The sequence below is a fragment of the Scyliorhinus canicula genome, chromosome 10 (genome assembly GCF_902713615.1).
Source record: "Scyliorhinus canicula chromosome 10, sScyCan1.1, whole genome shotgun sequence".
Taxonomy (NCBI): Eukaryota; Metazoa; Chordata; class Chondrichthyes; order Carcharhiniformes; family Scyliorhinidae; genus Scyliorhinus; species Scyliorhinus canicula.
This window is the reverse complement of record NC_052155.1, coordinates 58,555,439-58,579,099: the sequence shown is the minus strand read 5'-3', so window position 1 is coordinate 58,579,099 and position 23,661 is coordinate 58,555,439. Positions and strand designations below refer to the sequence as shown.

At 48.5% G+C, this 23,661-nt stretch overlaps 1 protein-coding gene across 3 annotated transcripts in view; it reads right to left on the bottom strand.

Annotated features, from left to right (window-relative positions):
- The window catches only part of rad54b (RAD54 homolog B), a 213,489-nt gene that overhangs the window by 64,416 nt on the left and 125,412 nt on the right, over nucleotides 1-23,661 (bottom strand). For all 3 annotated transcript variants that reach the window (XM_038809014.1, XM_038809015.1, XM_038809016.1), the window contains exons 4-7: nucleotides 18,215-18,505; nucleotides 9,443-9,605; nucleotides 7,754-7,979; nucleotides 137-344 (exon numbers count right to left, since the gene is read on the bottom strand). In XM_038809014.1, coding sequence (XP_038664942.1) covers nucleotides 137-344; nucleotides 7,754-7,979; nucleotides 9,443-9,605; nucleotides 18,215-18,505 — 888 coding nt within the window. The remainder of the gene's footprint in view (nucleotides 1-136; nucleotides 345-7,753; nucleotides 7,980-9,442; nucleotides 9,606-18,214; nucleotides 18,506-23,661) is intronic.

The following is a 23,661-nucleotide window of genomic DNA, read 5'->3' as shown; positions in this document are numbered from 1 at the left end:
AGTTTCAATCGAGAAAGAAAAACAGAGTTGTGTAGCTTTAACGGAGAAAAATGTTAGTCAGATGTGTGGTTGTACTGAACACTGCTTTGTTAAAAATAATATTTTCCAGTTATTTAATGATTTGAAGATAACTTACCAGTAAGGATCACTCTTTTGTCACAAGAGAGGCTAAGAATTGCGGCGGATGTCTTAATTGAGCTATTCTTTAAACGATGACCTTCATCACAAATTATCAGGTTAAATTGGATGTTCTGAATTTGTTCTTGACAGCGCAGCAACATTTCATAGCTGATGATGAGGACAGGGTACAATGGAGAACTGACAAAGTCTTCTACTTTGTGATCCTTCAAGGTAAATATACAAGTAAACGAGTAAATTAAATGTGCAGAGAAATGGGCAAAGAAGCTAACATGCAGGTAAAATTTTACTTTGTACCATGACCAGATAAGTTTATAGGAAATCGCTGTACCTTTCCTCATCAGCAGATCATGGTAAAATGTTTAGAACTTGTGTTCCCATGTGAAGTTGCTAATTTTAATGCCAAGATATGTAAAAATGCAGGGAGTTTTTAATTAAATGGGACTTCTCTCAGGAGGAGGCTCATTCAAGCACAATAAAACTTGACGCTTGGGCCCAGATTTCCACGGTGAAAGTAATGGAAATGTCCAAAACTCCTAAATCACACTCCCAATCACAGCATTTCCTATTTACACGGGGGCAGGAATGGAGTTGAACTGGGATTTGTACATGAGTGTTTTACGAAGGCAGCTGGTCTCTAATGAAGTGGGATTTTGGTAGGCCAGGAGTGTGAAACCCAACGTGTGCAGACTAGACCAGGTAAGGGCTCGTCTTAACTTGGTAGATTCAGAGGGCAGCACGGTTGCTGTCTCACGGCACAGAGGTCCCAGGTTCGATCCCGGCTCTGGGTCATTGTCCGTGTGGAGTTTGTACATTCTCCCTGTGTTACGTGGGTTTGGCCCCCACAACCCAAAAGATGTGCAGAGTAGGTGGATTGGCCATGCTAAATTGACCCTTAACTGGAAAAAAATGAATTGGACACTGTAAATTTTAAAAGAAAATTTGGTAGATTTGTTTGGATAGCCAGGTTAACCCTTAGAGATGTAATATACATCTTTAGCTATCGTCACAGGACCTTCAGGAGAGACAAGGCATCCTGTGGAATAGGTAAGACACCCTTTTGGTTTGTTGAAAGTAGACATGATTGTGCATAAAAATTGCATCAACATATTGCCAAAACTGTCAAAGAAATATCAAATTGTCAAAGACCTGACAAGCTATCAAAGAACTGCCAAAGCTGGACTTCCGGTGGCAGTGATGCAGCAATAAGCCACACATGTGGGAGCTCCCGTTTTAAAGAGATTTTTCGGCTCTTTTGAGAGCCCAAAACGGAAATTTTTCGACGTCTCCCGGTGGGGGAAGGTGTGCTGAACGACTTTCCCTGCAGTCCATGCCTCGAACTCGGAGTGGAAAGGTGGAAAAAACAGCAGCAGCTCCTCAGAAAAAACGGGGGAAGGGATCCAAGATGGCCACCGACAGAGCTCCAGAGGAGTGGAGACTCTGGGCCCAGAAACAACAAACTGATCTCCTGCGCTGCTTTAAAGAATTCAAGGATGAAGTACTGAGCTCTCTGCAGGAAACAAACAGAAGGCTGTCAGAGATTCAGTCCACCCAGGGTGCTGCCATCAAGAAGTTGCAGACGCAGGCCATTGAACGAGAGGAGGAGGCCGTGGTCCTCGTGAGTAAGGTGGAGAGGCACGAAGCACTCCACAAGAAGTGGCAGGAACGCTTCGAGGAGCTGGATCACCGCATGAGGCGGAAAAACCTGCGGATCTTGGGCCTTGCGGAGGGGCTGGAGGGATCGGACCTGACAGCCTATGTGGCTGTAATGCTGGGTTCGCTAGTGGGGGCCGGGTCTCTCCATCTGCCCCTGGAGCTGGAGGGAGCACACAGAGTACTGGCCAGGAGGCCTAAGGAGAATGAACCCCCGCGTGCGGTGCTGGTGAGGTTCCACCGGTTCAGTGATCGGGACTGCGTGCTGCGCTGGGCCAAGAAGGTGAAGAGTAGCAATTGGGAGAATGGGGTAGTGCGGATCTACCAGGACTGGAGTGCGGAGGTGGCTAAGCGGCGGTCCGGATTTAATCGGACGAAAGAGGTGCTTTATAGAAAAAAGATAAAGTTCGGAATGTTGCAGCCCGCGCGCCTGTGGGTAACTTATTTGGACCGGCACCATTATTTCGATTCCCCGGAGGAGGCGTGGGCCTTCGTGCGGACGGAAAAACTGGACTTGAACTAGGGGTTGGGGGTTGCGAGGTCGGCTGTAAGATATTAGTGCTGGATTCGGCTGTTGCTGTGTTCTCTTTTTCTTCTGCTTTTTTCTTCTTGTTTTAGTACTTTTGCAATTTTGATATGGTTATTTACGGGGGGGTTGTTCTGCTATGTTTTTGTTTTTGTGCTTGGGGCATTGTTTGGGCTGTGTATCTTGCGGGGAGGGTCGGAGGGGTATGTTGTATTCTATGTCGGAGTGGGGGTATGGAGGGGGGCTGATATTTGGGAGCTGCGTCAGAAGGGTGTGGTGGGGCAGGGCGAAAGCGCGGGCTTTCCTCTGGTTTCCCGTGCTGCGGGGCTGGGGGGGCGGAGATGGTGACGGAGGAGGTGGGGCCTTAACTGGTTCTTCCCCGCGCTGGAGCGGTGCCAGGAGGAGGGATAGATTGGGGGATGATCCCACTTCGGGAGGGGTCGGGCTATTGGCGGGAGTTTCCGGGGTCAGCAGAAGTTAGCTGACCCACGGAAGTACAATGGAGGACGGTTCGCGGCTGGGAGGGTTCCTAGCTTGGGGGGGAAAGGGGAATACCGGGTTGCTGCTGGTAGGGTCAAGAAGGAGCTGGTGGGGGCTGGGGGGGACAGATGTGAGGGGTTGTCGCTATGGGGACGGGGTCGAGCAGGGGATGCTGGCCTGGGGCGGGCAGTCGACGGGCTATGGCTAGCCGACAGGGGAGGGGGCGGGACGCCTTCTGATCCGGTTGGTCACCTGGAATGTGAGAGGGTTGAATGGGCCGGTGAAGCGGTCAAGGGTACTGGCTCACCTGAAGGGGCTAAAGGCGGATGTGGCAATGCTTCAGGAGACCCACCTGAGGGTGGCGGACCAGGTCCGCCTGAGGAAGGGATGGGTGGGGCAGGTTTTCCACTCGGGGTTGGATGTGAGGAACCGGGGAGTGGCGATTCTGGTGGGGAAAAATGTGTTGTTTGAGGCATCGGAGGTGGTGGCGGATAAGGGGGGTAGGTATGTGATGGTTAGGGGCAGGCTACAAGGAGAGAAGGTGGTACTGGCTAGTGTGTATGCCCCAAATTGGGACGATGCGGGCTTTATGAGGCGTATGTTGGGACGGATCCCGGATCTGGAGGCGGGAGGTCTGATCATAGGGGGGGACTTTAATACGGTGTTGGATCCTTCACTGGATCGGTCCAGCTCTAGGACGGGTAGGAGGCCGGTGGCGGCCAAGGTACTGAGAGGGTTTATGGATCAGATGGGTGGAGTGGATCCATGGAGGTTTGTGAGGCCGTGGGCACGTGAGTACTCTTTCTTCTCCCACGTACATAGGGTCTACTCTCGGATAGATTTCTTCGTGGTGAGTAGGGGACTGATTCTGAGAGTGGAGGAGGCCGAGTATTCGGCCATTGCAATCTCTGACCACGCTCCGCATTGGATAGAGTTGGAAATGGGGGAGGTGCGAGACCAACGTCCATTGTGGCGGTTGGATGTGGGGTTGTTGGCGGAGGAGGAGGTGTGTAGGAGGGTCCGGGCAAGTATTGAGGGGTACCTTGAGGTGAATGATACGGGGGAGGTTCAGGTGGGGATGGTCTGGGAAGCCCTGAAGGCAGTAATTCGTGGGGAGCTGATATCCATCCGGGCACACAGGGAGAGGAGCGAGAGGAGTGAGAGGGATAGTCTGGTGGGAAAGATGCTGGAGGTGGACAGGAGGTATGCAGAGGCACCAGAGGAGGGACTGTTGGGGGAGAGGCGCAGCCTGCAGGCTAAATTTGATTTGCTGACCACTAGAAAGGCTGAGGCACAGTGGAGGAAGGCACAAGGGGCAGTGTACGAACATGGTGAAAAGGCGAGTAGGATGCTGGCTCATCAGCTCCGTAAGCGGGATGCGGCTAAGGAGATTGCTGGAGTGAGAGACAAGAGTGGGAATGTGGTGCGGAAGGGGGTAGAGGTGAATGAGGTCTTCAAGGACTTTTACGGGGAACTGTACCAGTCGGAGCCAACGGGGGAGAGGAGGGGAATGGAGAGGTTCCTTGACAGGCTTTCTTTCCCGAAGGTGCAGGAGGAGAAGGTGGAGGGGCTGGGTGCGCCAATTGAGCTGGAGGAGCTAGTTAAGGGGATCGGGCAGATGCAGTCAGGGAAGGCACCGGGGCCGGATGGGTTCCCGGTGGAATTTTATAAAAAGTTCATGGACCTAGTGGGCCCCTTGCTGGTGCGGACACTCAACGAAGCGTGGGAAGGGGGGACTTTGCCCCCGACGATGTCACGGGCGCTGATCTCGTTAATTTTAAAGAAGGACAAGGACCCCCAGCAGTGTGGGTCATACAGGCCCATATCTCTCCTCAACGTGGATGCTAAGGTGCTGGCAAAAATCCTGGCCACCAGGATAGAGGACTGTGTGCCAGGGGTTGTGCATGAGGACCAGACAGGTTTTGTGAAGGGAAGGCAGCTGAACACGAATGTGCGGAGATTGCTGAATGTCATTATGATGCCGGCGATTGAGGGGGAGGCAGAGATAGTGGTGGCACTGGATGCGGAGAAGGCCTTCAATAGTGTGGAGTGGGGGTACCTATGGGAGGTGTTGGGGAGGTTTGGATTTGGTGAAGGGTTCATTAGATGGGTAAGGCTGCTATATGAGGCCCCGATAGCGTGCGTGGCCACGAATAGGAGGAGGTCGGAGTACTTCCGGCTTTACCGAGGGACCAGGCAGGGTTGCCCCTTGTCCCCCTTGTTGTTTGCACTGGCAATCGAGCCGCTGGCGATGGCATTGAGAGATTCAGAGAGGTGGAGAGGCTTGGTGCGAGGTGGAGAGGAACATAGGGTGTCGTTGTATGCCGACGACCTGTTACTGTATGTGGCGGACCCGGTGGGAGGGATGCCGGGAGTGATGGAGTTACTAGCCGAGTTTGGGACCTTCTCAGGTTATAAATTAAACTTAGGCAAGAGCGAGGTGTTTGTGGTGCACCCTGGAGACCAGGAGGAAGGAATTGGTAGGCTCCCGCTTAGGCGGGCAGGGGAGAGCTTTAGGTACCTGGGGGTGCAAGTGGCCAGGGACTGGGGGACTCTCCACAAGCATAACTTTACCAGACTGGTAGAACAGATGGAGGAGGAGTTCAGGAGGTGGGACATGCTGCCATTGTCGTTGGCGGGGAGGGTGCAGTCCGTCAAAATGACAGTGCTTCCGAGGTTCTTGTTCCTTTTTCAGTGCCTGCCCATATTTATCCCCAGGGCCTTCTTTAGGAGAGTGGCCGGCAGTATTCTGAGCTTTGTGTGGGCACATGGGACTCCGAGAGTGAGGAGGGTATTCCTGGAGCGAGGAAGGGATAGAGGCGGGCTGGCGATGCCCAACCTTCTGGGGTACTATTGGGCAGCCAATGTGTCAATGGTGCGTAAATGGGTGATGGAGGGGGGAGGGGCGGCGTGGAAAAGAATGGAGATGGCGTCATGTAGAGGTACAAGCCTGGGTGCCATGGTAACGGCACCGTTGCCGCTCTCCCCCAAGAGGGTTACCACAAGCCCGGTGGTGGCGGCGACCCTAAGAATCTGGGGACAGTGGAGACGGCATCGGGGGGAAACAGGGGGCTCGATGGAGGCTCCACTGGGTGGCAACCATCGGTTCATCCCGGGGAACACGGATGGGGGATTCAGGGGATGGCAAAGGGCGGGCATCAGCAAATTGAGGGACCTGTTTATTGGCGGGAGGTTTGCGGGCCTGGGGGAACTGGAAGATAAATTTGGCCTTCCCCAGGGGAACATGTTCAGGTACCTGCAGGTAAAGGCGTTTGCTAGGCGACAGGTAGAGGGATTCCCTTTGCTGCCCTCGCAGGGGACGATGGACAGAGTGCTTTCGGGGGTGTGGGTAGGAGAGGGGAAGGTGTCTGACATCTATAAGGTAATGCAGGAGGTGGAGGAGTCGTCAGTGGAGGAGCTAAAGGCTAAATGGGAGGAGGAACTCGGGGAGCAGATAGAGGACGGGACTTGGGCGGAGGCCTTGGAGAGAGTCAACTCCTCCTCCTCATGTGCGAGGCTTAGTCTCATCCAATTTAAGGTGCTGCACCGGGCCCATATGTCCGGGACTAGGATGAGTAGGTTCTTCGGGGGTGAGGACAGGTGCACCAGATGTTCGGGGAGTCCTGCGAACCAAGCCCATATGTTCTGGGCATGCCCAGCACTGGAAGAATTCTGGAAGGGGGTGGCGGGGACGGTGTCGAGGGTGGTTGGATCCAGGGTCAAACCAGGGTGGGGACGCGCGATTTTTGGGGTTGGGGTGGAGCCGGGAGTGCAGGAGGCGAAAGAGGCCGGTGTCCTGGCCTTTGCGTCCCTAGTAGCCCGTCGAAGGATTCTGTTACAATGGAAGGATGCAAGGCCCCCAAGCGTGGAGACCTGGATCAGTGACATGGCGGGATTTATAAAATTGGAAAAGGTCAAATTTGCCCTGAGAGGATCAATACAAGGGTTCTATAAACGATGGCAGCCTTTTCTGGACTTCCTGGCTCAGAGATAGGTAACTGGGTCAATAGCAGCAGCAACACGGTGGGGGGGGTGCATTATTGTAGTGTTTATTCTGTAACTTTATAATGTGTTAATTTGCGCTGTTGTTAAAATGCTGGGTTGTTCATGGGGATGGGGCGAATGTATATGATTGTTAATATTATTCTTATTTTCGGTATTTTACTAAGGTGCGTTATTGTTGTATAAAATCAAAATTTCTCAATAAAAATTATTTTTTAAAAAAAGAACTGCCAAAGCTGTCAAGGGATTTAATTCTGCTGGGCTTTAAATTTAATTAGGAATTGTGGAGTTAAAAAAAAAATCAATGCTTGCTATTTCATTCTGTCTGTTGACATAAGCCTGAGTATTTGTGCGGTAGTGACCAATTTTACAAACAAATATCATCACAGGGATGCCTGTTGAGTGACCAGTTTGATTGATAGTTCCTAGTGGTTATAGAATAGAAATGTTTGTTTTCACAAGAGATTAGTTGAAGGAATATCGATGTATTGAAAGTTTATTCTTATCACTGATTCGTGTTTTTTTTTAAACAGTGTTTGCTGGAGGATGCATGGGAAAGGCTTGCGGCTACCATTAATCCCTAAACGTTGCCATTCTGAGAAGGTAATGGGCCTTCGCCTTGATCCACTGCAATTCTGATGTCGATAGTGTTCTCTCACGCATTTTGTTTTCTTCTGAAGCAATTGTTATAACGGAGTGACTTGCTGGTCCACTTCTGAGGACTTGAGAGTAAGAATATGTTACACTGTCTGCAGCACTTTGTTGTTATGGGGGAAATCACCAAGAAAAAGGAAAGCCATTTTTCTTGTCTACAGAATATTTATGATATTGTATACATGACATCAGGAATCGTCATTTACTAACAGTTGAATATTTTTGCTATTGATTTTTATTATGAATAAAAGTAGTTCCATAAGTATACCAAAATAGGAAGGAGCAACACTGTTAAATTACCTGATCAACTGCAAAAACCCTCAGCCTTTCCGATCCAAGCCATTTCTGGAATTCACTGACCCAGTTTTTAACGAGACTTCCTGGTGTGATGACGAGGGTCTTTTTGATGACAGGTTTGTTCCCATAAGGTCCTTGCCGCATGAGAGTCCAGATTAATGTGATACACTGCAGGGTCTTCCCTAGACCCATTTCATCAGCCAAGATAGCACCAAACCTGCCAGGTGTCCTAGAAACAATTGTTACATTCAACAGTGTAGAATTATAATCAAACCATCCACACAACATCAAATTTTAAGGAAAGGATTTAAACATTGAAAATGAACACAAAATGTTTCATGTGGCTTTTGTGTGCATGTTGATTTGGACAAAAATTGAAACAGATTTGGAATGAACTATTTAGGAACAGAAAATGATGTTATTATTGCAGAGAGCCAGGCATCCTTTGGAGCATGTGTGAGACTATAGGTTAAAATAAGGAACTCTCTTACTAGAGTTATCTTCTACTCTTTCATGGCAATGGGTGCATTTTTCATTGAACATACTCCCTGCTTTCATATATAGTATGCACAAGAACAATTGGAAATATGAATTTCATCATTTACAGTTTAGCCAATTCATAAAATATGGTGGCTGAATTTGAGATCCAAGTGTATGATCTCCCAGCATAATTCTAGAGTTGTATATAAATTTTAAGTGTAAACACGGAAACTATCCTCCTTAGAGTCCTCCTTAGTTGTGGGTTTCAGAGAAGCATGCATTAACAATACTACAAGAGAAAGTGAACCCATGGTGACATCTTTCATCTATGAATCTTATCTGCAAACTATACTTATCCATTAGGTCATATCATGATCATCAGCCTTGTGTAACTGCTCAGAGTAAGAAAGGGGCCAAACCTCAAGGTCTGTTTTAGTGTAAACGCACCACAATTCTGTGTATGCTCCGATTTTAGAAAGGGCAAGAAATGCAATTTCATTTTTAAAATATTTGTGATACAATAATGTAATCATTATCCTTACATCCGTGGAATGATGCACTGGATTGATCAAACCAAAGTTATATTTTAGAATTTTATTAACTTAGAACATGCCAGTTCAGCAATAACACTCCAGTTTTCACATGTACTGTAACAAAAAGTGCCCTGGAAGTCAAACACCAAGTTAAACTGAAAAACAGGGCAATTCTGAGGGCATGAAAGCACAGCTAGCTAAAGTGAACTGGCAAATTAGGTTAAGGGATTGGTTCAGAATACGCAGAATAGATGTATTCCAATGGGCAAGGAAAATTCCAAAGGGAGGATCCACCATCTGTGGTGAACCAAAAATAAGATAGTATTAAACTTAAAGAAAAAGCATTTAATGGTGCAAAGATGCGTAGGAGGTCAGAAGGTTGGACAGAATGTAAAAGCAGCAAAGATTGATAAGAGTATGAGTGAAAGCTAGTTAGAAATGTAAACATAGATGGCTACAAAGGGATATAGATAGGTTAAGTGAATGGGCAAAAACCTGGCAAATGGTCTTCTATGTGAGAAAATGTGAAATTGTCAATTTTTAGCAGGAAAAATAAAAAGGTATATTATCTGAATGGTGAGAGATTGAAGAGCAAACTCAATAGAACTTGCCCACTAGTTTCAGATACAAATACATTGGCAGTATTCATTCAATTAAAATTAAAGGAATGAACGCTTACCTCATTCCCATTATACACTCATACAAGAAGATCACACCATCCCACTGGTGAGGTCGAAGGTGCAAGGTAAGGTAAGGATCCACCACTACATCCAGCAACGGGAGATTAGCTTTATTAAAAATCCACTGATGGCTCAGGTTTGGACGTGGCATTACTAAAGCATCTGTTGATAAATTCAGATGTGTGCTTCAAAGTTTTGCACGATTATTCCACAAACTTCTATACACAATGTTACACACATATCCACAGATTTTCAGTATACATGAGACTAGAATAGGTAAAACAGTTAATTACGATAAAAGCAAAATACTGTGGATGCTGGAAATTTGAAATAAAAACTGAAAATACTTGAAACGTTCAGCAGGTCTGGCAGCATCAGTGGAGGGAGAAACAGAGTTTTTTTTTATAAATTTAGAGTACCCAATTAATTTTTTCCAATTAAGGGGCAATTTAGCGTGGCCAATCCACCTACTCTGCACATCTTTGGGTTGTGGGGGCGAAACCCACGCAAACACGGGGAGAATGTGCAAACTCCACACAGACAGTGACCCAGAGCCGGGATCGAACCTGGGACCTCGGCGCCGTGAGGCAACAGGGCTAACCCACTGCGCCACCGTGCTGCTCCAGGGAGAAACAGAGTTAATGTTTTGAATCAGTATGATCTTCTTCAGAGTTAAAGAGCTGAACAAGAGTCACATGGACCCGAAACGTTGGGCGGGATCTACCGGCCACGTCCCACCAGAATTGGAGCTCCCTCCAGGATCCCGGATGGCTACAACGCCTCACGAGACCTAACCAGATCGAGGGAGACATAGCGATCTGGGTCCCGCCCTGGGTTTAAGAACCCACCTATCTATGCTGACGCCATATCCAACAGGTCCTGGTATCTATTGGCCTCCCTAAGGAGACGCCAGCCGTGCACCGATTAGTACTGGTCCACAGGCTGAACGACGCCTAGGGGCTCTCCCAGGCCATTGGAGGCCCCTGGGTGGTCAGAGAGAGGGCATGGTGGCACCCTAGTTCCACCTGGCACCTTGGCACTGCCAGGCTGGCAGGAGCACTTCCAGGGGGCCTGTGCCAGGACACCTGGGCAGCACTGCCAAGGGTCAGGGTCTGAGGGGGTCATGCCCACGAAAGGAGGGATGGCGGGGTTATGAAGGGCGGGGCTCCTGAAAATGGGGGGCCCCATTTTCCCCAAGGGGACAGAGGAAGGCCTGAAAAAGGAGGGTCCCCTCAGCGACCCCATAGCGGGGTGTCCTCACTTGGGGGAAGGGGGGGTGACAATGCCCCTGGGTGGGGGCTGTGGGGAACCCTCAAGCTCACTTATTGGGGCACGCTTTCAAAACGGTGGCTCGATCTTGGAGGAGCCGGACTGGCCAGTGAATTCAGCTTCTCAGGTGGTGAAAAAATTCAAAGTGTGGACTTGATTGAGGAAAAACTACCCAGGGCCCAAAAACATTACTAAGTGCAGTTAGATAACGGTGGGGAACTCACCGATGGGCGACAAACCCACCTCAAATGACACTTAGAAACCTTTCCGTTAAATCGCACCGCATAACTCTGTTCCTCTCTTCACAGATGCTGCCAGACCGGCTGAGTCTTTCCAGCATTTTCTGGCATAATTAATTATGTTATATAGCCAGGGATTATAAATGTGGGCGGCACGGTGGGGCAGTGGTTAGCACTGCTGCCTCATGCCACCGAGGATCCGGGTTCGGTCCCTGTCCCGAGTCACTGCTTGTGTGGAGTTCGCACATTCTCCCCGTGACTGCGGGGTCTCACCTCCACAACAATGTGCCGGGTAGGTAGATTGGCCACGCTAAATTGCCCCTCAATTGGTAATAAAATGAATTGGATACTCTAAATTGAAAAATGCTTCTCGAGTGTTGTTGGAGATGCACTCATCCAGGCAAGTGGAGAGTATTCCATTGCACTCCTGATTTGTGACTTGCAGATGGTGGACAGGCTTTGGGGGGGTCAGGAGGTGAGTTACTCACCGTAGGATTCCTAGTCTTTGACCTGCCTGGCAGCCACATATTAATGTGGCTAGTCCAGTTCAGTTTCTGATCAATGGGAACCCCCCAGGATGTTGTGGGGGATTCAGTGATGGTATTGCCACTGAATATAAAGGGGTGGTGGTTAGATCCTCGCTTGTAAGAGATGGTCATTGCCTGGCACTTGTGTGGCCCGAATGTAACTTGTCACTTGTCAGCCCAAGCCTGGATATTGTCCATGTTTTGCTGCATTTGGATACGGACTGCTTCATTATCTGAGGAGTTACGAATGGTGCTGAACATTGTGCTGTCATCCGCAAACATCTCCACTTCTGACCTTATGATGAAAGAGAGGTCATTGATGAAACAGCTGAAGATGGTTAGACCTAGTACACTACCCTGAGGAACTCCTGCAGTGATGCCCTGGAGCGGAGATGATTGACCTCCAACCACCACAACCACATTCCTTTGTGCCATTGACTCCAGTTTAGCTAGGGCTCCTCGATGTCATACTCGTTCAAATGCTGGCTTGATGTCAAGGGCAGTCACTCTCCCCTCACCTCTTGCATTCAGCTCCTTTTTTCAAGTTTGAACCAAAACAGTAATGAGGTCAGGAGCTGAGTGAACCTGGCGGAACCCAAACTGACCATCCGTGAGCAGGTTATCACTGCTCTTTCATAGCCTAAATGGTTGTTCTCCGTTTGTTGGCCGAGGCAGTGTGTGCCTACAGACCATTTAAAGTAGAGGTCATTATAATGAGAGTCGGGTTAGTCCATGTTCGAGGATATCGGAGACAAATTCAAATATCCAGACACAAATACATTTTCCAGCAAGTGCTACTAGATAATAATCAGGAATCGCAAGCTTGGCTAATTGGTTCCCTTTCTCGCCTGAAGGTGCTAGGATCCTTTGTTCTAAACATCTCACTAGATGAAATATTTCACTTATTAAGATCACCTAACTCAGTAAATTCCATGATAAAATCTGGAACCTGTACATATATGAAATGAAAATCGCTTATTGTCACGAGTAGGCTTCAATGAAGTTACTGTGAAAAGCCCCTAGTCGCCACATTCCGGCGCCTGTTCGGGGAGGCTGGTACAGGAATTGAATGGTGCTGCTGGCCTGCCTTGGTCTGCTTTAAAAGCCAGCGATATAGCCCAGTGTGCTAATCCAGCCCCATATAGTTTAGGAACTAAATAAATATCTTTTCTTTTTAAATTTAGAGTACCCAATTATTGTTTTTTCCAATTAAGGGCAATTTAGCATGGCCAATCCACCTAACCTGCACATCTTTGGGCTGTGGGGTGAAACCCACGCAGACACGGGGAGAATGTGCAAACTCCACACGGACAGTGGCACCCAGGCCGGGATTCGAACCCGGGTCCTCAGTGCCGCAATCCCAGTGCTAACCACTGTGCAAAATGCTGCCCTGGAATTAAACAGATATCTTGTTACGGCTTCTTTGACAGCACCTTCCAAACCAGCAACCTCTGCCAGCCAGAAGGAAAAAGGCAGAAGGTTCATGGGCAAGTTCCCTCCACTTTACACACCATCCTGACCTGAAACTATATTGCCTTTCCTTCACGGTCACTGAGTCAAAGTCCTGGAACACTATCCCTAACAGCAATGTGGGTGCACCTATACCACATGACCCGCAGAGGTTCAGGAAGATTGCTCACCCCCACTTTCAAGGGATTCAAATATTGGCCTTGCCAACAACACTTACATCCCAAGAGCAAATAAATAGAACATAGAACATAGAACGATACAGCGCAGTACAGGCCCTTCGGCCCTCGATGTTGCACCGACATGAAAAAAATCTAAAGGCCATTTAACCTACACTATGCCCTTATCATCCATATGCTTATCCAATAAATTTTTAAATGCCCTCAATGTTGGCGAGTTCACTACTGTTGCAGGTAGGGCATTCCACGGCCTCACCACTCTTTGCGTAAAAAACCCACCTCTGACCTCTGTCCTATATCTATTACCCCTCAATTTAAGGCTATGTCCCCTCGTGCTAGCCACCTCCATCCGCGGGAGAAGGCTCTCGCTGTCCACCCTATCTAACCCTCTGATCATTTTGTATGCCTCTATTAAGTCACCTCTTAACCTTCTTCTCTCTAACGAAAACAACCTCAAGTCCATCAGCCTTTCCTCATAAGATTTTCCCTCCATACCAGGCAACATCCTGGTAAATCTCCTCTGCACCCGTTCCAAAGCTTCCACGTCCTTCCTATAATGAGGCGACCAGAACTGTACGCAATACTCCAAATGCGGCCGTACTAGAGTTTTGTACAACTGCAACATGACCTCATGGCTCCGGAACTCAATCCCTCTACCAATAAAGGCCAACACACCATAGGCCTTCTTCACAACCCTATCAACCTGGGTGGCAACTTTCAGGGATCTATGTACATGGACACCGAGATCCCTCTGCTCATCCACACTACCAAGAATTTTACCATTAGCCAAATATTCCGCATTTCTGTTATTCTTTCCAAAGTGAATCACCTCACACTTCTCCACATTAAACTCCATTTGCCACCTCTCAGCCCAGCTCTGCAGCTTATCTATGTCCCTCTGTAACCTGCAACATCCTTCCGCACTGTCTACAACTCCACCGACTTTAGTGTCGTCTGCAAATTTACTCACCCATCCTTCTGCGCCCTCCTCTAGGTCATTTATAAAAATGACAAACAGCAACGGCCCCAGAACAGATCCTTGTGGTACGCCACTCGTAACTGAACTCCATTCTGAACATTTCCCATCAACTACCACTCTCTGTCTTCTTTCAACTAGCCAATTTCTGATCCACATCTCTAAATCACCCTCAATCCCCAGCCTCCGTATTTTCTGCAATAGACGACCGTGGGGAACCTTATCAAACGCTTTACTGAAATCCATATACACCACATCAACTGCTCTACCCTCGTCTACCTGTTCAGTCACCTTCTCAAAGAACTCGATAAGGTTTGTGAGGCATGACCTACCCTTCACAAAACCATGCTGACTGTCCCTAATCATATTATTCCTATCTAGATGATTATAAATCGTGTCTTTTATAATCCTCTCCAAGACTTTACCCACCACAGACGTTAGGCTCACCGGCCTATAGTTACCGGGGTTATCTCTACTCCCCTTCTTGAACAAAGGGACCACATTTGCTATCCTCCAGTCCTCTGGCACTATTCCTGTAGCCAATGATGACCTAAAAATCAAAGCCAAAGGCTCAGCAATCTCTTCCCTGGCTTCCCAGAGAATCCTAGGATAAATCCCATCCGGCCCCGGGGACTTATCTATTTTCACCTTGTCCAGAATTGCCAACACTTCTTCCCTACGCACCTCAATGCCATCTATTCTAATAGCCTGGGTCTCAGCATTCTCCTCCACAATATTATCTTTTTCTTGAGTGAATACTGACGAAAAGTATTCATTTAGTATCTCGCTTATCTCCTCAGCCTCCAAACACAACTTCCCACCACTGTCCTTGACTGGCCCTACTCTTACCCTAGTCATTCTTTTATTCCTGACATACCTATAGAAAGCTTTTGGGTTTTCCTTGATCCTACCTGCCAAAGACTTCTCATGTCCCCTCCTTGCTCGTCTCAGCTCTCTCTTTAGATCCTTCCTCGCTTCCTTGTAAATATCAAGCGCCCCAACTGAAACTTCACGCCTCATCTTCACATAGGCCTCCTTCTTCCTCTTAACAAGAGATTCCACTTCTTTGGTAAACCACGGTTCCCTCGCTCGACCCCTTCCTCCCTGCCTGACTGGTACGTACTTATCAAGAACATGCAATAGCTGTTCCTTGAACAAGCTCCACATATCCAGTGTGCCCAACCCTTGCAGCCTACTTCTCCAACCAACACATCCTAAGTCATGTCTAATGGCATCATAATTGCCCTTCCCCCAGCTATAACTCTTGCCCTGCGGGGTATACTTATCCCTTTCCATCACTAACGTAAAGGTCACCGAATTGTGGTCACTGTTTCCAAAGTGCTCACCTACCTCCAGATCTAACACCTGGCCTGGTTCATTACCCAAAACCAAATCCAATGTGGCCTCGCCTCTTGTTGGCCTGTCAACATATTGTGTCAGGAAACCCTCCTGCACACATTGTACAAAGAATGACCCATCTAATGTACTCGAACTATATCTTTTCCAGTCAATATTTGGAAAGTTAAAGTCTCCCATAACAACTACCCTGTTACTTTCGCTCTTTTCCAGAATCATCTTCGCCATCCTTTCCTCTACATCCCTAGAACTATTAGGTGGCCTATAGAAAACTCCCAACAGGGTGACCTCTCCTTTCCTGTTTCTAACCTCAGCCCATACTACCTCAGAAGAAGAGTCCCCATCTAGCATCCTTTCCGCCACCGTAATACTGTCCTTGACTAGCAGCGCCACACCTCCCCCTCTTTTGCCCCCTTCTCTGAACTTACTAAAACACCTAAACCCCGGAACCTGCAACAACCATTCCTGTCCCTGCTCTATCCATGTCTCTGAAATGGCCACAACATCGAAATCCCAGGTACCAACCCATGCTGCCAGTTCCCCTACCTTATTTCGTATACTCCTGGCATTGAAGTAGACACACTTCAAACCACCTACCTGAACACTGGCACCCTCCTGCGAAGTCAAATCTGTGCTCCTGACCTCTATACTCTCAATCGCCCGTACCCTAAAACTACAATCCAGGTTCCCATGCCCCTGCTGAATTAGTTTAAACCCCCCCAAAGAGCACTAACAAATCTCCCCCCCAGGATATTGGTGCCCCTCAGGTTCGGATGTAGACCATCCTGTCTATAGAGGTCCCACCTTCCCCAGAAAGAGCCCCAGTTATCCAGAAATCTGAATCCCTCCCGCCTGCACCATCCCTGTAGCCACGTGTTTAATTGCTCTCTCTCCCTATTCCTCATCTCACTATCACGTGGCACGGGCAACAACCCAGAGATAACAACTCTGTTTGTTCTCGCTCTGAGCTTCCATCCTAGCTCCCTAAAGGCCTGCCTGACATCCTTGTCCCCTTTCCTACCTATGTCGTTAGTGCCAATGTGGACTACGACTTGGGGCTGCTCCCCCTCCCCCTTAAGGACCCGGAAAACACGATCCGAGACATCACGTACCCTTGCACCTGGGAGGCAACATACCAAACGTGAGTCTCTCTCGCTCCCACAAAATCTCCTATCTGTGCCCCTGACTATTGAGTCCCCAATTACTAATGTTCTACTCCTTTCCCCCCTTCCCTTCTGAGCAACAGGGACAGACTCCGTGCCAGAGGCCCGTACACCATGGCTTACCCCTGGTAAGTCCCACCCCCCACAAGTATCCAAAACGGTATACTTGTTACTCAGGGGAACGACCGCAGGGGGTCCCTGCACTGACTGCTTCTTCCCAGTCCCTCTTACAGTTACCCATCTATCTCCAGTCTTTGGTGTAACTATTTCCCTGAAGCTCCTATCTATGACCCCCTCTGCCTCCCGAATGATCCGAAGTTCATCCAGCTCAAGCTCCAGGTCCCTAACACGGTTTTTGAGGAGCTGGAGTTGGGTGCACTTCCCACAGATGAAATCAGCAGGGACACTGACGGCGTCCCTCACCTCAAACATTCTGCAGGAGGAGCATTGTACTGCCTTCCCTGACATCACCTCTAGATTTAAAAATAACAAGAAAAAGAAAAAGAAAGGAAGAGCTTACCTGATATTACCTCAAACCCTGCTCCCGCTCAAAGGTAAGCAAATTTAAAGGCACTCACTCACCTTCACGACAGGCCCCTGCTCCCGCTTCCCAACCACCGTGGGGTGGGGGGGTTGGTTAGAGGAGGAGGTAGGGTGGGAAACACTCACGAAGTGTTTCGGGTTTAACTGTCACTTGCCAACAGCCTCTCCACAAACCACCTTCTACTTAGGCTGACCGCACTGCACGTATGCAAATTTCCCCAGAACAGCTGATCAGTAGCTCTGCTCTGCTGCCCTCTGCTGGATGATTGCCCTCACTCAAACTCCTCGGGTCCCCTTCGCAGATTCACCTTGTACTTAGGCTGACCGCACTGCACGTATGCAAATTTCCCCAGAACAGCTGATCAGTAGCTCTGCTCTGCTGCCCTCTGCTGGATGATTGCCCTCACTCAAACTCCTCGGGTCCCCTTCGCAGATTCACCTTCTACTTAGGCTGACCGCACTGCACGTATGCAAATTTCCCCAGAACAGCTGATCAGTAGCTCTGCTCTGCTGCCCTCTGCTGGATGATTGCCCTCACTCAAACTCCTCGGGTCCCCTTCGCAGATTCACCTTCTCCTTAGGCTGACCGCACTGCACGTATGCAAATTTCCCCAGAACAGCTGATCAGTAGCTCTGCTCTGCTGCCCTCTGCTGGATGATTGCCCTCACTCAAACTCCTCGGGTCCCCTTCGCAGATTCACCTTCTACTTAGGCTGACCGCACTGCACGTATGCAAATTTCCCCAGAACAGCTGATCAGTAGCTCTGCTCTGCTGCCCTCTGCTGGATGATTGCCCTCACTCAAACTCCTCGGGTCCCCTTCGCAGATTCACCTTGTACTTAGGCTGACCGCACTGCACGTATGCAAATTTCCCCAGAACAGCTGATCAGTAGCTCTGCTCTGCTGCCCTCTGCTGGATGCCTTGCATCCACTCGTCCACCGGAAAAGCTGGCAAATCTCACAGTTAATCACAGTATTGACATGGATCCTACTGTAATGGTGGTTGAACATGCAACTCCAAAATTACAAACATCATCAATTAAACTGCTTACTTGGGGCATTTGGATCATGTCTAGGTTTACAATCCATTTTAGTTTTCTGAACAGCTTCTGTTTGACTGCACCCTGTACTGTTCCTCAATGGGTTGGTGAAAGGCTTTTGTAAAGGCTGCTGTGAGGGAGCTGCCGGTGATAGACATGGTGAGGTAACAGTAGAGTGGAAACAGCGTCCACTCATGAAGTCCTCTGCAGAGATCGGTCCCATTATCTCAATCTCTTTCCCACCAATCATTAAGGTCTGGCCTTCAGAAAGAGTTTCGAGTTCCTTTGATTTGTATCCTGATCCTAAAAAAAAAATGACAATGAGCAAAACAACAGGACATTGCTATTCTTTTGGAAATGCCATCATATAGACATCTTTTAGTTTTGGTGGGAAGAGTACATCTGTTTTTTGACAATATGTAATCATAATATTTGAAAGATACGGTATGAATTTTGATTACATTTAGTGTATAATGCTTAGTTATCAACATAAACTTCTGCAAGCTGTGATTCTCCATTCATGCCAAACATTTGTTATCATGATATACCCAGGTGAAATACAAACTGACAATCATCATAATGCATAGTTATATTTTGTAAAAAGGGGATTAATAAAATACATCTTCAACCCACTACTAAATGGATAATATTAATTTCTGGCTCATAAGTTGATCTATTCTCACCTAATGTTCAAACGTGGCATCTAATTAATTTATGACGCAAAACTATGTGGTATTTTTCCACATTGAGTTTTCCTAAATAAACTCGTCACTCTGAATGCACAATTATTCTGCCAGTATTGCATAAATGGTTCTAAATGTTTTATGATGTTATAAGGATGCCATTCTTCCTCTGTAATAGAAATTTCTGATGTCTAAAATAAGGGATTAAAGTTACAAAATTTAAAATATACATATTTTACAATAATATGATTACATTTATCCAATGATTTTTGTGTCTTAATATCTTCATCAAGTTTTGTTTTGAAAAGAACTCAAATATTTGCCAATAACTTGAAGAGAAGATGCACTTGGTGCCATTGGCATTTGGGACACGATTTAACCTCTGCATCACGCCCGCCGAGACACCACAAAATACGCACTCATTGTCCAGGTTCAGCTTGTACCACGAGAATGACCCAAATACTCGCAGTAGCTCCAATATTCCCCCTATCGACCCACTCGGCTCCGACACTTACAGCAGCAAGTTGTCGGCATATAAGGACACCTATGCTCTATCCCCCCCGCACTATTCCTTTCCATGCTCCCGAACTTCTTAATGCGATGGCCAACGGCTCAATCGCAACTGCAAACAGCAGGGGGGACATAGGACATCACTGCCTCGTCCCACGGTGGAGAGAAAAGTATCTCGAGCTGATGTTGTTTGTGCGGACACTCGCCTACGGCTCCTTATATAATAGCTTTACCCAGTTCACAAATCTTGGTCCAATCCCAAACCACTCCAGAACTCCCATCAAGTACCCCCACTCTATCCGGTCAAACGCCTTCTCGCCGTCCAATGCCACAACCACCTCTGTTTCCTTCCCTTCTGCCTGTGCCATAACGACGTTCAAAACCCTCCTAATGTTCGAAAAAAGCTGCCTACCTCTCACGAACCCCGTCTGATCCTCGTCTATCCCCTTCGGAAGGCACTGCTCCAGCCTACCCGCCAGTACCTTCGCCAATATTTTTGCATCCACATTCAGAAGTGATATGGGCCTATACGACCTGTACTCTGTCGGATCCTTATCTTATTTTAGCAACAGTGAAATCGATGCCTGCCCCAAGGTTTGTGGCAACACCCCCTTCCCTATCGCCTCTTCAGGTGTGCCAGCTTATCCTTGAATTTTTTATAATATTTCACCTGAAGCCCATCCGGCCCTGCCACCTTCCCCGACTGCATCCTCCCAATCGCATCCTTTATCTCCTGCGCCACTATTGCTCCTTCTGATGTAGCCCTGTCCCCCTCCCCCAGCCTTGGGTGCTCCAACCCATCTAGAAATCCCAAAGACGTCGATCCGCGAGTATACCTAATGGACTGCTGAGAAAAACGAGTACTCCCATTCCCTTGGGTGCAGGAACCTCCAAGGGTCCACCCCTCCCATTTCCACCATTAGCCCAGCCAGCGCCTTCGCCCCCCCCCCCCCCCCCCCCCCCCCACACTGATGGGACCAGCGAGCGTGGCCGTGATCTGTCCAACCTTGGCTCCTGCACCAAGTTCCAGTCCCCCCCACAATCAGTTTGTGTGTGTCCAAGTCGGGGATGGCCCCAAACACCTTCTTCGCGAATCCCACATCATCCCAATTGGGACCGTATACACTTAACAGCGCCACTCATCTCCACTCCAGCGCCCCTGTCACACTAACATATCTACCCCCCTAATCTGCCACCACTTTCTCCATCTGGAAGCGTACCCTTTTGCTGACCAGCACCGCTACCCCTCGAGCCCTTCCGTCAAATCCAGAGTGAAACACTTGACTAATGTTGCTATATTTATCTGGTTATAAATACAGCGGTTAATATGGTCTCCTTCCTTAATCCTAATTATTTTTTCTCTAGAGTTGCCAGGTATCTTTCGATACCACCACAAGGTTCAAACCCGAATACTGATCAAAGAACCAATGCACCAGTTAGTTAGTTCAAAGTCAATATTATTTATTTACACACACAGTAATATCTACTCATGCACAAAATATCACAAACTAAACTATCTCTAACGCTAACACCTATATTTAACTTTGGGTGCCCACTCAGTCAGAGGAACAATGGCCGTTGTTCGGATCTGAGGCTGTTGGGTTCGAAGAAGTGACAGGAGAACAGCTAAGGTCGTCCGTCTGATAGCGAGCGTTGACCTTGGACTTACTTGCTTCTGGTGCAGCTGGTGGACGGGTCTCTCCGCTTTGAGAGCCGAGTCCAAGAGAGCGATTCTCTCTTGGGGGCTTCTTCTTATACCCAAAGGGGCTTCGCGTGCTTTTGGGCGGGCCTTAAACCTGGCCCCAATTAATTGGGCCGTATCTTGATCACTCGTATTGATCTTGACCAATAAAGGGGTGGGTGCCCTGATAGCTGGGCGTGTCTTTGGTGGCCATTGGCCTAGCCTTGTTTGTGTCTTTCTGGCGCCGGAATGTCTGCAATAGTATTGGTTACTTGAGTGTCTTTCCTTTGTTCCCAGAGATGGGCCATCAATATGTTAATTGACCGACAGTTTCAGTCTCGTCTGGAAGTTGCCTTCTCAATACGCATACAGGCTCTGTGCCTGCTTGATTTCTTAACATTGTCCATATTTCCCTACAGTCATTACGATCATCCATTTTGTATTCTGGAAGTGGCCATCCCAGATGGCTACACTAACCCGGCCCTTCTTAAGTCTCACCTGGTCCTTCACCCTCAAGTGAGTCTCCTGCAGCATTGCCACATCGGCTTTTAAACTTTTAAGATGCGCAAGCACCCTTGACCGGACCTCCTAGCCCTCTCACGTTCCACGTGACTATCCTTACTGGGGGTCCCCCCCGCCCGCCCGCCACCTTTCTTATCCACTATCATCATACCACCGGGCCCTGCCCCATAAGCCTGACCCACCCCTGTCCATTGTTAACATTGAACCCCTTCCCCCCCCCCTACATTTCCCCTTGAAAAAACATCTCCCAGCGCCAAACCCCCCCCCCCCCCCGTAGGCCCATTGAAACCTGCTATCCAGGCTCCAACGTCCGCAGCCCTCCTCTAACCTCATCTCCGTTCACTAGCTGATTTTAGTTAGATAGCGGAATGGCTGCTCCGACTAAGATATATCATCCCCTTCCACCCAGTCTCAAAGAAAAAACAAAACCAACAATCCAACCCATACAATTCACTAACATAAGATTTAACCGTTGCAACGCAGAACGCCAATCCACCCAAACATTGACTTGAACTCTGTAACAATGCAAAGAGAAGTAAATTACAATACACATCAGTAAAAAGAAAGTTGTAGCATTTATACTTTTTCCAGCTGCCAAAACAGTCCACAGTCTCTCTTCCAGTTCAGCTCCTCACGTCTGTCCCAAGCCTTCTGCCCTCACGAACGCCTCAGCCGCCTCCGCTGTCTCAAAATAAGTCTTTGCCGTTATACGTTACCCTCAGCTTCGCCGGGTACACCATACCAAATCGCACTCCCTTCTTGTGAAAATGAAATGAAAATAGCTTATTGTCACGAGTAGGCTTCAATGAAGTTACTGTGAAAAGCCCCTAGTCGCCACATTCCGGCGCCTGTCCGGGGAGGCTGGTACGGGAATCGAACCGTGCTGCTGGCCTGCTTGGTCTGCTTTAAAAGCCAGCGATTTAGCTGAGTGAGCTAAACCAGCCCCTGTACAGTGCTGCCTTCACCCGCCCGAATGCCACTCGTCTCTTTGCCAACTCAACTGTCAAGTCCTGATAGATCCAAACTCCAGCACCGTCCCACTGCACCTCGCTCTTCTGCTTCGCCCAGCTTAACACCTGCTCCTTCATGCAGTACTTATGGAAGCAGATAATTACTGCTCTTGACGGCTCATTCACCTTGGGCTTCTACCTTAATGATCGATGAGCTCGGTCCAGCTTATACTGGGAGGAGTTCTCACCCTTCCCCATCAGCTTCGCCAACTTCTTAGCGAAGTAGTCTGCTGGCCTTGGGCCCTCTGTCCCTTCGGGCAAGCCCACAATTCTCATGCGGTCCGGCATCCGCCATCTTGTCCGCGCTTTTGCTGCTCCTCTCATTCAACGGCGAACCCGTGTTTTCTTCCTTCTTCCTAGCTGCTTTTCGCATCCTCTAATGACTTCTTATTTCTTCTTTCTTTCTTCAATCCGAAAATAACTAAGGAATTACCTTCACAAATTTTCCCCCCCAAAAATTCCAAAGTGAGGAAATCTCTTCCTCCGGGGACGGACTTCAAACTCCTCAAAGGTCCATTTTCAGTGGGAGCCACCCACTGTGCTCTAGTCCCCCTCTACATCATGTTCTGGACTCAGGCCTGCCACCTCGATTGCATCTCCTCGTGTCAAGCTCCGCCCACGCATCTGACCTCTGGGTCGATGCCTCCCGCTCCGGCCGCTGGACACTCCCAGGGGGCTCCTCACCGGCTCCAAACCAGACCAACCCGAAGTCCGTCCCTCAGGCCCCAAAGGCCGAAGAAACCCTTCCCCTTTCGTGGGAAGAATCACGGGGAGACCCCCAAAAAAGTCCGACAAATCGCGGACCAGCGGGAGCCTCTACCCGATGCAGCCACTCTGCTCGCGAGTGCCACCGGAATCCCCCACCTGCATTTGCCTTTAATCTGCTCACATCATACCTTACCGATCCCTATCTCTCATTTTTACAAAACTTTAACCGTAAGCTTTATACAAATGTAAGAAGTAGACTATTTAAGGCCAAGGTGGACAGATTCTTGATCAGTAAAGGAATCAAAGGTTCCACCCAAAGGAGGTTCACAAGAATGAAATGAAATG